The following is a 15,510-nucleotide window of genomic DNA, read 5'->3' as shown; positions in this document are numbered from 1 at the left end:
CTCATTCATTTCAGTGAGGGATCAGGTCTCTGGAGTTGAAACCTGGTTAGGCCTATGCGTAATGCAGTGGACAGAGGTGCTCTGCAAAGGACTCTCCTCAGTGACCCTTGCCTCTACGCACAGTTTAGAATGTAAAATTGGGAACTAATTTAAGTAAGCATAAGGGAAAGACTAGGAACAAACTTAACATTTTATGTAGTCACAGAAAGATTATAGGCCCTAATAGTTGCTGTGTCCTCATTGCATGTTAGGCAAGTGCTCTGCCACTGTGCTACACCCCTATCTCCATCTCTTTCTTTTTTTAAGCAGAGGAACAAAATGGAAGGCTGAAATCCCACCCCATCTTTCCTCTCCTCCTTCCCAGAGAGAGTCATGCATTTCTTTTTTGGCACATGTTTTTGTACCTTTACTGTATGTGCTTTCATAAATACATACTACTATTTTGTATATTAAAAAGTTTGAAAATGATATGACAGCTTTAATGTTTTGTAGGTTTTTCAACTCAACATTGTATTGTTTTTAGATTTGAGTCATTTTGATACATGTTCTTATATCTTCCTTTTACCACTGTATAGAACTTAATTGCATGATTATGATAAAGTTAATTTTTCCTATTTACTTTCTATACTAAAGTTAGGTTGTGTCTCTTCCTGGTGATTGCAAATATGACTGCATTGAATATCCTACCTAAGACAAATGTGAATGTCTCTTGAGTACAGTATACACAAGGTGCATTGCTGGGTCATGAGGTCAACGTACCTTTAAACTTTGTGGAAAACTGCTTTCTAAAACTTTTTTTAGAAAAATAAAGGGGAAGAAGGAAAACTTGGATAATTTCTTTAATTTTGGAATGGGAGCAAAATGTTTAGGGTATGGTGAAGTGAAAAATAGGGCCCATAACTCTTCACACTTAAGATGATACAGAAATGTTAAAATTAAAACTTGTATCCTTTATTGGGATAGTTTCCTAAAGTAAATATATGAGGAGTAGAAATCATTTTTAGTTATATTTCCCCTGTCCAGTAATGTTTGGAAGGATTTACTTTTTAAAAAATTGGAATAATTTTTCTTTTATTGTGTGTACACATGCATCTCTTAAAGATTTCTTTATTTAGAGCACATGAGAGAAATTCCTCATTTTAAGTAATAAACAGAATAAGTTCTGAACTTGTGCATTTTCTGGAGATTTCAGTTCAGTTTAGTGATATTCTTTTTACTTGAATGATGCTAAAAGCACAGAGCATTTGCTGGGCAATAATGACTTACTAGGGTTAGAAATTAATGGCAAGGGGACTGTGATGGTTAACACCCCCGCCATTGTTAGTGTAAAGGGCAGTATATTCTACTGTTGGATGAAAGTGAAAACATGTATTAGATTTGAATATTACAGGTGATTTCCATTTTATGATGTGTTGCTGGATTGTTTTTATGTAATTATGGCCACTTTAGTAAACCATTGAGCAGCTATGCTCTTTCTCCTCCCTCCCTCCCTCCCTCCCTCTCTCTCTCCCTCCCTCTCTCTCTTACTCTTCCTTACTTTCTCCCCCCCACCCCCACCCCTTCCAGTCCTGTCTTGGGGATTGAACTCTTGGCCTTTGCACAGAGCTAAATCCCCAGCCCCCTCCTCCTTTTGAGACAGGGTCTCATTCTTTAGATCAGGCTGGCCCTGAACTCACTGTGTAGCCCAGGCTGACCTCAAACTCAAGATGATCCTTCTGCCTCGGCCTCCTGAGTGCTGGGATTGCAGGTGTGCACCATTATGCCCTGCTTTATGTTCTGTTTTGAGACAAGGTCTTGCTGACTTGCTTGGGCTGGGATACATCTTGCTTTTTTTTTAACCTTGATTTTTATTTTTAAAAATTTTTATTGGTACATTTTAGATATACATAATGATCACATTCATCATAGGGAATTTGTACCTGTACATAGTATATCTTGATTTCTTCTTTTTTCGCCAATCCTCTCCCCTCCCTTCAACCCCTCTTCCCCTCCTTATTTACAAAAACTTTGTTTGGATTTTTCCTTCTATTCTCTTTTTTTCCTCTTCCTTCCCCGCTCCTTTCTCCCTTGTTTCCTTTCCCATTTGAAGATTTTCTTCTTGTTTCCCATTATCTTTTATACATTTTGGCCCTTATTTACCCTAGTGCTTCTCACATTAGAGAAATAATGCGATATTTAAATGTATGTGTCCGATTTATTTCTCCTAAGAATATGGTCTCAAGGTCCATTCATTTACCCACAATGTTTCAAGCTTATCATTCTTTATGGCAGAGTAGTACTCATTGTATAAAAACACATCTTCATTCATTCATCTGTTGATGGGTACTTGGGCTTTTTCCAAGATTTAGCTTTTACACATTGTTCTGCTATAATCATTGGGTGTGCATGTATCCCTATGGTATGATGCTTTTAATTCTTTTGGGAAGATATCAAGAGGGAGAGTACTTGGATCAAATGGAAACTCTAGTTCATTTTTTGAGGGATCGCCACACTGATTTCCACAGTGATTGCACTAGTCTAGACTCCCACAAACACTGGAGCAGGGTTCCTTTTCCCCCACAGTCCCATCAGCATTTTTTATTGGTTGATTTCTTAATAATAGCCATTCTTTCTAGAGTGAGATGGAATCTCGGTGTTGTTTTAATTTGCATCTCTTGAATGACCAGTGATATTGAACATTTTTTTCATATATTTATTTTCTGTTTGTACTTCTTCATCTGGGAAGTGTTTATTTCAGATGCCCATTTTTGGATTGGGTCTTTAAATTGGGGGGAGGCGGTCCTGGTTTTTTTAAGTTCTTTATTCTAGGTATTAGTCCTTTGTCTGATCCCACTCTGTGGACTGTCTCTTCACTCTGTTGGTGGTGTCTTTCACTGTGCAAAAGCTTTTTAATTTGATGTGATCCCAGTTGTTGATTCTTTGTAATATTTCCTGTGCAATTGAGGTTTTGTTCATAAAGTCTGCCTACACCTATGTCGTCAACAGTTCTACCTATTCTTCCAGCAGATTTAGTGTTTCTGTTTTAATATTTAGATCTTTGATCCATTTCAATTTTAGTTTAGTGCAAGGTGAGAGGTATGGGTCTAATTTTAATCTTTGGCATGTGGAAAGCCAGTTTTCCAGCACCATTTAGTGAAGAGGCTATCTTTCTTCCAGTGAAGGTGTTTGGCCCTTTGTCAAAGATAAGGTGATTGAGTGTGTTTGCAGTTGTTTCTGTGTCTTCTAATTTGTTCCACTAATCCTTGGGTTTTTTTTTTCTTTGCCGCTACCATCCTGTTTTTATCACAGTAGCTTTGTAGTGTAATTTTCAGTCAGGGATTGCAGTACCTCTCGGCTTGCCTTTGTTGCCCAGAATTACTTTTTTTATTCCCTTCTGGTTCCAAGTGAATTTTAGGGTTCTTTTCTCTAGTACTATGAGGTATGCTATTGGTATTTTGATCAGGATTGCATTAAATCTGTATAACAATTTTGAAAGTATGACCATTTTCACTATATTTATTCTTCCTACCCAAGTACAAGGAATATCTTCCCATTTTCTGATATGCTTTTGATCTTCTTTTTCAGAGTGGTAGGAATCAATCTAATGCAGGCAGCAAAAGACCTTTACATTGGGCTCAAACTTGTAATTCTTCTGCCTCTCCCTCATCGAGTGCTGAAATTACAGGCATGTGCACCATACCAGGCTTCAACTAGTGTTTCATAACTGTTAGATTTGCTATTGGTATTTTGATCAGGATTGCATTAAATCTGTATAACAATTTTGAAAGTATGACCATTTTCACTATATTGATTCTTCCTACCCAAGTACAAGGAATATCTTCCCATTTTCTGATATGCTTTTGATCTTCTTTTTCAGAGTGGTAGGAATCAACCTAATGCAGGCAGCAAAAGACCTTTACATTGGGCTCAAACTTGTAATTCTTCTGCCTCTCCCTCATCGAGTGCTGAAATTACAGGCATGTGCACCATACCAGGCTTCAACTAGTGTTTCATAACTGTTAGATTTGCTATTGGTATTTTGATCAGGATTGCATTAAATCTGTATAACAATTTTGAAAGTATGACCATTTTCACTATATTGATTCTTCCTACCCAAGTACAAGGAATATCTTCCCATTTTCTGATATGCTTTTGATCTTCTTTTTCAGAGTGGTAGGAATCAACCTAATGCAGGCAGCAAAAGACCTTTACATTGGGCTCAAACTTGTAATTCTTCTGCCTCTCCCTCATCGAATGCTGAAATTACAGGCATGTGCACCATACCAGGCTTCAACTAGTGTTTCTTAACTGTTAGGTTGTCTTCTACAGGGCATACACTGAATGTGTGAGGTTATATTCTGGTGATGAGAACAGCAAATACATGAACACAGAGATACAGGCTTACCTAAGTTAGTTGTTGCCCCTGTGGTAAAATAAATAAGTAAGGATATAAGGATGGTTGTGTTTAATAGTTTGACTGATTTTGGACTTCTAACTCAGATGTTCCTATAGGGAAATGATCTGCTTTAGTTACTTAGGGGACTGGCACTGGGGCCCTGGTCTACTGGACTGCCCACTTACATTGTGTTTTAGATTTCCTCATTCTAACTAGGCTCACGGAGGGTGAAGTGCCAGTGAAGTCTGTCACCAAGGAATGAATTAGACCAAGTATGTAAGAGGACAGCAGATTGTTTTTTAATTGTGAAAGATTTCAGAAAGGACTCCAAAGTATATGTTTTAGATGGTTTGCCTTGTTTTGCCTGGTTACTGCTATGGCTCCCACCTAACCTCCTGGGCCCCTGACCTGCCAGAAACTTTCTGGAGCCAGGACAGATAGTAAAAGAGTCTGATAATTTGTGGCTGCTGTGATACCAGTGGGTTCCTGCAGTATGTCCTGTTGTTGTTGCTGTGCTTAGAAGACAGAGTCCCCTCCCTCCCCAAATGATGCTTTCACATTGTGTGTGAGGGTTTCTGCAAACCAGAACGTCAACATGTTCCTAGGGAAGTTGCTGGCTTGTGATGACTGAGCTTTATAGTCATTTTAACACTGGCAGAAGTGTTATCCTCACTGCGTCAAATTAAACTGCAAAGATGCTTGTGTGAAATACAGTATTAGATAGCAAATCAAACATATGGGCACTGAACTGGAGGGTGTGTTTTGTGGCAGTGTATGGTATTCTAGCATGTGGAGTAGTATTTTATGGAAATTCTTTGGCTTGGCTTGTGGCAGGGACATACATTCATTATGAAATACCAAACTGTAAGATAAATAAAAGCAAAGAATTCAGCTGTTCTGTTTAATGATTTTTAGTTCAGAGTCATCTGCTCTAACAGCCCAGCCTTTGTGATGAGAGGTGTTATAAGCCATTGTAGCTACTCTTTGTTTTCATTACTGATAGGTTTTGAAAATAATCAGAATTATGTTGAAAGAAATGGAAACTTTAGCTTTAAATATTATTTTCCTTTTATTCCATTGTATGTACTATAAATTACTGTATTAATTTGTCTTAGAGGGGAAATGTGTTAAGATTTTCTTTATTGTTTTTTCTTTTTATTTATTCAGTTTTTCTGTAGTGAATTTGGCTTTTAAGTGTGTATCTGGTATGCCTTAATTTCTTAAGCATGTGAGCTTGTGGGGATCAAGTTCTTGGAGTTCTCAAATGGACCGTATTGTGGCATTAACAGAGTGACTTCACGATTCTCAGCTCTAGAATGCTCTTTGTTTTGATACCTTGTCCTCTCCCCTCTCCCCTCTCCCCTCTCCCCTCTCCCCTCTCCCCTCTCCCCTCTCTTCGTTAGGGGGAAAAGTCAGTAGACTATTCATTTAAAAAAATCAGGAAATAGTATCAATAAAGTGTTACACAAGAAAAGATTTTCTTCTGAACAGTAATTTTGAGAACTTTCAGGCTCATGTAAATTAGGGAAGATTGATTCAGGTTATTTTGGTGTGTATCTCTAGTGTTTATAGTGCATTATGCTTCTTTTTTTTGCATTATGCTTTTTAATGTGGCCTATTTTATCAACTAAGAAAATACTGTTCTCTGTTACATATTCATGAATTTCGCTCAACAACTCATATTGGTGGTTGTATATACATAGTGCTGTTTTCTATGTGTTTGTGTTAGCTTTCCATCATGATAAGAAATACTAGAGATGATCATCTTATAAAAAGAAAAGGTTTATTTTGGATCACAATTTTGAAGGCCCAGTCCATGATTGGCTGGGCCCATGATTTTGGGTCCATGGTGAGGCACACATCATGACAGAGAAAAAGTGCTTACCTCATGGCCAAGGAAAAAGAGAGAGGGGAGGGGGGCCAGGGTCCTACAGTCTGTTTCAGTGGCGTGCCTCCTAGACCTGAAGACCTCCCACTAGGTCCCAGTTCTTACACATGCCTGTAACACATGGGCCTTTGTTTTCACCCAGTTCCTTTGGTGGCGAATGTGTCCCCAGCCCCTTGCAAAAACTGTAAATGAAATCGCTAATGTAACTGGCCCATATCTGATAGAATATAGTTGGGACATTCTAACTTTTGTTGTTGTGAACTTAGAAACATGTGTACTGTATTAAGCAACCAAACCACAGGCATCCTACAGAACATTAATGAGTTAACTTGGACTGTGTGCGTTCATTTGAATTTTTAAATGTCAGTATTAGGAACTTATTTTTCTCTACTAGATTTTTATGACATCAGTACTTGATGTCTGATAAAATATGATTGTTTAAGGCAAAGTCAAATTATCCTTTGTCTTTTGACTTCATTGATAATATGTGAATACAAGGCAGTATGTTAGTTCATCTAATGAAGAGAGGATTAAAAATATTAGATTCAGTTGCTTAGCAAAAGTCCTACTTCGTATTAATAAATCGAAACCATACTTGATTACATTTAATCGCATATTTGATTTTGTCCTTTCTTTGTTTAATTTTTTGACAGATGCCACCTCAGTATGGACAACAAGGTGTGAGTGGTTACTGTCAACAAGGCCAGCAGCCATATTACAACCAGCAGCCACAGCCCCCGCACCTACAGCCCCAGGCACAGTATCTGCCATCCCAGTCCCAGCAGAGGTACCAGCCACAGCAGGTGAGCACAGCCTCCGCTCCCCAGCTCTTGTTTTCTCCTCCAGCTCTATGTTCAGGGGCAAGCCATTCTCTGAAAATCCTACCGTTCTATTCTGATAATTGTGTTTACAGGGATGGGGGTGGAGTGGGTGGTGATGTTAGTTTTGAGAAAATGCAAACTCTAACCTAATCCCTTCTTTCCTCTTTTCCTCCCTCCCTTTCTCTTTCCCCTTCTCCCTTCATTCTTTTTTTTTGGTACCAGGGGATTGAACTCAAGACCTTGCACTTTTGAGGCAGGCTCGGCATCACAGAGCTAAATCCCCAGCCCTCTTCATTCTTTTCTACATGTTTGAGATTGAAGAGTGGGAAGAATGAGTAGTTTAATAGCAGCTTGCATACTTCTTGGTGATAGCAGAAAGTGTCACTCCTTGCACATTGTTATTTGTGTTTGAAATCTTTCAGTAAAATGTTCTGACACTTTGTTAAGGCTTACTCAGGAAAATGGTTTTGCTGATCATTTAATCCCACTACTTGGCAAGTGCATGATATTTTTATCTTGACGTTTTTGGTGTTGTTTCGATGTTAAGTGCTACTGCATGAAAACATTGTTGCCTGTTTTTTTGGGGGGGGTTGGGGTACTGGGGATCAGAACAGGACCTTGCCCGTGTGAGGCAGGCGTTATGCCACTGAGCTAAATCCCCGGCCCCATTGTTGCCTTTTGACAGTAGTATTCTCTTTAAACTAGCTTATAAACAGATAATTACTGGAATTACAACATATTAAGCTACTATCAAGAATCATAAGTATATTAAGCCATTTCTCGTTTGAATCGGGCTCTTTAAGTACTCTTTTAGGTTATTAGGCTATGTATTTCTGTTTACATATTAAGAAAAATAGTACATAGGACATAATGTATTTGATAAAATGATTCAGTTTCATTTTGTTTTCAGACTGTTACTCATGAGTGGAGTGAGGAGGAGTTGTGAGTGCAGGAGTGTCATTCTGGACACAGATAGGACTCACAGCTTTTTCAGTCTTAAGCACAGGAAGCACAGGAACCATTTCAGTCTTTTCCTCCCCTCTTTTTTTTTTTTCTCTTGTGGGGTAGGGTGATAAAGAGAAGATCATATATGACATGGGATTTTATCTTTTTATAGGGCTTCTTACATGGATTGGAGAGGTTGACCTTAAGCCAACTATATAAATACATTGAGTTTAATTTTAATCAACTTAATGAATTTCTTAAGTATTTTACTGAGTTTTTGGGATTTTGATTACAGAGTTCTAAAGTTTGTGGATTTAAAGAAAATATGTTAACCACTGGAGAGTTTGATGATTCTATGCAATCTAACTTTCTGTATATATATTTCAATGTTTTGGTAATATATCTGGAGTTTATAGAAGTAGGGATATACATTATTTGAGGATTAACTGGTGTAGCTTTTATTAAAGTATGTGAACATTGTAAAGCCCCTCAACATCAGCTCTTTTTAAATGGCAGACTGATAATCTAGCCTTTTGATAGATAAAGTTGTAGGCTTTTTAAAGAGGCTTTTAGAACTTTATTGAACTTATCTGTAGACATAGAATGTTTTGTCATGTCATCAAAATTTAAGGACTCAATAGAGGGATTACATTACTCATTTTACTCTAGTGTGCTGAAATGAAATTTTGATTGTAAAACCAATGTGATTAAGAATTCTGAGTGCCTGTCATTTCCTTTAATATGAAACTCAAAATTTGTTTCCTTTATGAAGCATTCACTGATGACTTCCAGCAGATGGCAATTAGTTATTTAATATCCTTCACATTTAAATATGGAAAGCATACTACAAATAAAATCTTTTAAAAATGAATACTATTTTAGTGTGCTTAGTTTAGGGCTTATACTTTGATACTATCATTATTTTACTGATTTGAATACAGTTTTATATGGTATGAAATACTATACAGCCATGATCCTTATATTTATATGGTCATTTTTGTTTATTCTGAGTAAAATCTAACATTACTCAAAACACATTGCAAATTTTTTGTGTGTTCAAACTCATGAGCTAAAGAATATCTAGGTTAAAAATTTCATTAAATTCATTGTAGGGTTTAAAAAAAAGGTTGAAGTTGGAGACATTTAGGTGACCTAGCCAGATGGTTTGATAGGACAGGAATAGTCTTGGTGATTAGGGAGTTGAAAGACCAAGTACATACCTAGAAAGTTTCTCTAAGAAATGAGATCTAACATTGCAGATATAGTTAACACCTCTAAAACCCAAATAGTAACTTCACATTAATTCTAAAATGAAGTAAAAATTACTAATAGAATATTAACAAAATTAAGCCAAATTTCAATAAGAATTTATTAAATTAACTAAATTCACATTTATGTTTAAATGCCTAAGAAGCTTAACTATATTTAATCAGCCAGGATTTTATAACGATCAGAATATTCCTTCATGCAGTCTGTTTTTTTCTCCAAACATACCTTACACAACCTATTGATTTTATAGAAGATGGTCAGCAATAATATTTTATGTCTTTTGTTAATGCAGTTGATACAGAAGTTAATTTTAGGGTTTCATTAAGGTCTCATTTTGTGTCTTTAACATTTTTTATTATACTTACTTTTTTGACTAGTGAATACAGTCACATGCTTCAGAGATTAAAAAGCACAAGTAAAGGATACAGAGAAAAGTATTTTTCCCATTTTAGTTCCCCCTACTCACTTCACCACCCACCCTACCCTTTGCCAGATAACCATTCTATTAGTTTATTGTATGTTTTTCTGGATTTTGCACAATGCTGTATTCAAATTTCTACCCTATTTTTGTACAAATGATAACATACTATTATTACTATCCATATTCTTGTGTTTTTTTCTTCATCTCTTTTCTATTCCTTTAAATGTTTTCTAGAGATCTTTCCAAAACAGAACATAGTTATCCCTCATTATTTTTTATAGCTCTATTCCATTTATAGACATACCATAATATATTTAACCAGTTCTCTTTGATGGGCATTTAGATTATTTCTAGTTATTTGCAATTCAGATAGTGCTGCCATGATGAACTGCGTGTGTGTGTGTGTGTGTCTCATTTTATAAATGGATAATAATATCTGTAGGATAAAATTGCTAGAAAGCAGCATTGCTGGGTCAAGGGTGTGTGCATTTGCTCTTTCTGGTAGATATTGTTAAATTACTCTCCATAGAGAGTGTACCAGTTTATTACATGTGTGACAGGGTGGTTCCCTACACATTGTCAATGTTTGATAATACAGTTGTAGTTTACATTAATCTTATTAGTGGCAATCAATATCTTATATATTTAAAACATTTTTTAAAATGGACTGTACATTCATGTTTTTTTAATCTTGGTTTTTATGATTCAGTGTTTGGTCTTTTAAAAATTGATTTATGAAAACCCTATATGTGTAGGGAAGTTGAATGTTTGTGATGAATTACTGCTGCCCAATCTTGTCTTTTGACATTAATTATAGTAGGGTTTTTGTAAAGCAGAAGGGTTTCATTTCTAAAAAATCATTTTTATGTTGTCAAAATTACCAGTCACTTCTTTGTATGATCTCTGTATTTTATTTTTAGTGATTCTAAAGTCCTTCCAATTTTTCCTTGTTATTTGTAGCATTTTCATATATTCATTCTTACATTTCACTTTTTGCAGTCTGTGGAGAGAGCTACAGTCCCACTTAGGGGTTTTTTTTTTGTTTTTCCCAGATGGCTACTTGGTTATTTAGCCACCTTTTCTTGTGTAGGCTGTTGTATTAGGATTCTCTGGAGAAATAGAAGCTGTAGGAAGTGTGTATATGTGTGTAATTTATTATAAAGAATTGGATTATACAATAACAGAGCCCAAAAGGTCCAAAACCTGCATTGTGGGCTGTCTTGGTGGAGACCCAGGAGCATTGAGGGTGCAGATGAGGTCGAGGTCCAAAGGTGGGCTGCTGAAGTCCCTCCTGCTGAGGAAAGCTTCTCTTTTTATTATAGTCTGATCTTCACAGTGATTGAGTGAAGCTTGCCCACATGATGCAGGGCGCAATCTGCTTTACTCAAGCCACCAATTTAAATTGTTAAATTTTGCACAAAAATACCTTCCAAGCCAACTTGATGGGGCAGGGGGGAGTGTCATGTGGTCATGTGATCCTAGAGGTTAGACCCAGGATCTGGTGCATGCTAGGCACTACCACTGAGCTACAGCCCAACAAAATTAACTTTAACTGCTGTCTTTCCTTCATTCATTGGAAATACCACTTTTATCGTTTGTTGAATTCCTTTAGGTACAGGTTTTTTGGTTATTCTGAGATTTCTGTTCATTTTCATTGGTCATTCTATTACTGTATTAGTACTATAGTGTTTTTAATCATAGCTTCATATCTGGTAGTATTAGCATATCCTCATTATTCCTTTTCAGAGTTGTCTTGGCTATTTGTGTTTGCTTATTTTTTAATTTTTGGTACCAGGGATCGAACTCAGGACTTTGTGCTTGCGAGGCAGGCGTGGTGCAATTGAGCTAAATCCCTGGTCCTGATTAGCTTATTTTTTAGTCTGAACTTTTCAGTTCTTGCTGTACTTGTCCTTAAGAATTTTGTCTTTTTGTTATTATAGTTAAGGTTTTTCTTTAATTATATATTTTTTCTTTGAAACAGGTGGGACTTATAAAAAAAGATAAAACAAAAAGAAGTACCTTTCTTGTACAATCAGATGGGACTTATTAAAAAAAAAAGATGAGGGCCGGGGATTTAGCTCAGTGGTTCCGGTGCCTGCCTCGCAAGCACAAGGTCATGAGTTTGACTCCCAGTACCAAAAAAAAAAAAAGATGAAACAAAGAGAAGTACCTTACTTGTACAATTTTGTCTTGGTGAAGCCCATTGATCAAAGGCCAGACAAGTCATATAAGGTTATGTTTATTTAGCTTCAGGTGCTGCAGGCCAGGGAGGATGCTATTCCAAGGAGCTTCAGGAGCATCATGAAAAGGTTGGGGGCAGAGTGATGAGGTTGAGGAAGGCTGTTTAAATAGGATTTTGTGTGTCCTGGAGGACTCTCTAAGAGGGGTGAGCAAAGCAGTGGTTAGACCTCAGTTTGCTGCTGTCAAGGAGCTAGGAGCATTTTGGGGATTGGATATTTTCATTTTTATGAGGAGGCAGGAAGATTGAAGTGGGCCAGGGTGTCATTGGTAAATAAGGGTGTTAGAAGAGGGATTGCTTAACTATTCTTATGTTTGGCCCATCCTCTTGTTTCATTACTTGGTGTGCTGTAGGAACCCTGCAGTCTGCAATGTTCTCATAACTACATCCCACATCCCCACTCCCCGTCCCCACTCCCCACCCCTCTTTCTCCTGATTGGTGCCTCTCTCCATTTATTCAGATAGTTTTAAATTTCTTGTATGATATTCTTCAAAAAAGAGCTGTTATACTTGTTAGGAATATTTATGGTTGCTATTATAAATTTTATCTTTTTTTTTTTTTTGGTCCAGGGATCGAGCTCTGGTCCTTGCGCTCGCGCAGCAGGCAGTGAAACCACTGAGCTAAATCCCCGGCCCCGTAAATTTTATCTTTTTAAAAAATTACACTATCTCATTGTATGCCGATATAACAGTCTTTGTATATTAATTTTTTGTGTGTGTCTAGTAACCTAAGTTGTTACAGTTCCTAATTGTAATTACTTGTTGATTCTTTTAGATCATTGATGGTGAGCTTTTTAGAACATTAAGTGATACAAACAGCCTGCTGTGGCATGTGTGCCATAGGTTTGCCACCACCGTTTTAGGTTTTTCTTTTTCTTTTTTTTCATCCCAGGATGGGGTGCTTAATTTGTTTGCACATTTGTGAAATGCTGCTATTGATGGTGAAAAGGATAGGTTTTATTTCTACTTTTGTTTTGTGATACTGGGTATACAGTTCAATGTAGTAGAATATTGACTTGCTTCACTGAGTTTACCATATACATACGTGACCATATATATATATTATATATATCTTTATGTATATGTATATATATGTTTGTTTTGTTTTATTTAAAAACTTATTTTTTGGTACTGAGGATTGAACTGGGGACTTTGAGCTTGCGAGGCAGGAGGCAGAACCACTGAGCTAAATCCCCAGCCACCACCCCCAACCCCCACCCCCAATTTTTTTTTTAATTAAACTTTTCTACTTTTTTGTCTTTCTGCAGACTAGCTTCTCCAAAAGTATTGTTTGAGAACTAGGTGACCATTCTTAAGATTATCCCTGATTAAAATGATGGCCATCAGCATTTTATAAATTACATATAATATTTATCCCCCCCCCCCCGATAGCTACTTACTTAAAATCCCTTTATTCTCTAGTTCCTAAGATTTCTTTTTTTTTTTTCATGATGGATGCTGAATTTTATCACTTGGTTACCTATCGAGATACTATTTCACTTATAATTATTACTATGGTAAATTTATTCCATTAACAAAATTTATTAAACAAGACTTGCATTGTGGGCTTTATACATTATCTTTATGTGTTAGATTCAGTTTACTGTTTTGATTTTTTTGTATTAGTGTTCATGAATGAGACTGAATCGTAATTATCTTTGTGAGTTTTTGATATCTATACTGAAGAGCTTTGCAAAATGATTGGAGATTAGTACCTTTTCTAATTTATTGGAAGAATTTGCACTGTTTGGAATTGTTTGTTATTTGAATATTTAGTAGAAGTGTTTGTAAAGCTATGAAGGATTGTATAGATCTCAATTTTTAGCTTTTCTCTGAGCCTTGTGGCCGCCCCCCCCCCCCCCCGAATCCAACTCAGGACCTTGTGCTTGCCAGACAGATGCAGTGCCACTGAGCTACATCCCCAGCCTGATCCTCACTTTTGTTTAATTTGAATTCTGTTTCTTCTTTCTTTTTGTGTTTACGGGCATATTCTAGTTATACATTTCTTTTAAAATCAGTTTGTGTGTATATATTCCTGTATTTTGGGAATTTATCCATTTCATCTAATTTTCAACTTTTAATAACATAAAGTTCATGATACAATAGTCTTTGTTACTTTAATCTCTGAAACATCAAGAATTAAGACATTTTTATTTCATAATGTCCTGTGCAGCAGCCTCCTGTGTCCTCTTTCTTTTTTGTGGTTCTGTGGATTGACTCAGAGTCTTTACACTGAGCTATACCCCCCAGCCCTTTTTTATTTTGAGATAGACTCTTGCTAAGTTGTCCAGGTTGGACATGAACCTGCAATCTTCCTGTCTCGTCTTCCTGCAGTGCTGGTATTACAAGCATGCATCACCATACCTATCTCTTCTTTGTTCTTGGTAAAAGCTTTTCTAAAGCACCTTTAAATTTTGTCTTTATTATATAACCTTTAAAATTTTTTGATTAAGTTTTACTCTTATCATGATTAACTCTTGTGTTCTACTTTACTGATGTTTATTTTGCTCCTTTTTTCCTTATTCAAGCCAATGCTTTGCTTATTTGAAACTTTTGTCTTATAAAACTAAATATGACTAAAAAGTTCCCTCTTAACTGCTTTGGCTGAATCAAATTTTGATAGGCATTAGTTTTGTTCTCTTTTAGTTCTGAGAATTTTCTTAAATTTCTTTTTTCTTTTTTTTGCAGATAATTTTATTGAAGCAATTTTTTTTTTTTTTTTGGTACTGGGAATGGAACTTGGGACCTTCCCCTTGCAGGGCAGGTGCCGGAACCACTGAGCTAAATCCCCAGCCCCAGATAATTTTATTGAAACCTGAATTTCCACTCTGCTTCCTCAGAAGGATTGATTAGTTTTTGCTTTGGTAATTGCCTGTGGCACCTGAAGCATGTTTTGTCTTTTATTTTATGAAATTTTTATTACAGAAAAATTCTTAATGTACAGATAAATAGAATATTAGCAGTATACATATGTTATATAGTTATATCATGCTCATTTGCTTCCTTGCCTCCCACTGTCTCTTATCCACTGCTGTCTTAAAAATATTTTAAGTCAAGTCAAAGACATGACATTTTATCTCCAAATAGTTTTATATGTGGCTATAAAAAATAAGGTGATTTTCTATATAACCACAGCTCTATCATCACATTTTACTAAATTGAATATAATTCCTTTCGTCTACTAATTTTGGTTCATCTGGCTATCTACAGTTGTCCTCAGAATGCCTTTAAAGTTCATTTGTTTCAAGCAGAATTTAAATGAGATTAGTAAACTGACTTGGTTCTAGCCTTTTAATCTAGAACATTCCCCATTCCCATTTGTGCCTTGACATATGGGAAAAACTGGGTCATTTGTCCTGTATAGTGGCTTTGGTTTTTCTCCTGATGTGGCTGAACTTGGTCATCTATTTCCTGTACATTGTGATTTAGGTCCAGGAACTTGAAGAAAACATTTGTTTGTCTTTTTGTAAATCATGTCCCCTATATTTTAGATAGTGCCCTTGTTCAGAGGAGGGATCTGTGACCCTCCACTTTTGTGAGTGGACTCCACAT

The 15,510-nt window shown here is 36.4% G+C and overlaps 1 protein-coding gene across 1 annotated transcript in view; it reads left to right on the top strand.

The window, feature by feature from the left end:
- Arid1b (AT-rich interaction domain 1B) overlaps positions 1-15,510 on the top strand; it is a 431,446-nt gene that overhangs the window by 135,167 nt on the left and 280,769 nt on the right. Inside the window, 1 exon segment of the mRNA XM_087193427.1 lies at positions 6,917-7,066. Coding sequence (XP_087049553.1) covers positions 6,917-7,066 — 150 coding nt within the window.

Source organism: Heterocephalus glaber, unplaced genomic scaffold (genome assembly GCF_053883595.1).
Source record: "Heterocephalus glaber isolate CG9 unplaced genomic scaffold, H.glaber_assembly_v1.0 deba00001592, whole genome shotgun sequence".
Classification (NCBI taxonomy): domain Eukaryota; kingdom Metazoa; phylum Chordata; class Mammalia; order Rodentia; family Bathyergidae; genus Heterocephalus; species Heterocephalus glaber.
This window is presented reverse-complemented; position numbering and strand designations above follow the sequence as displayed.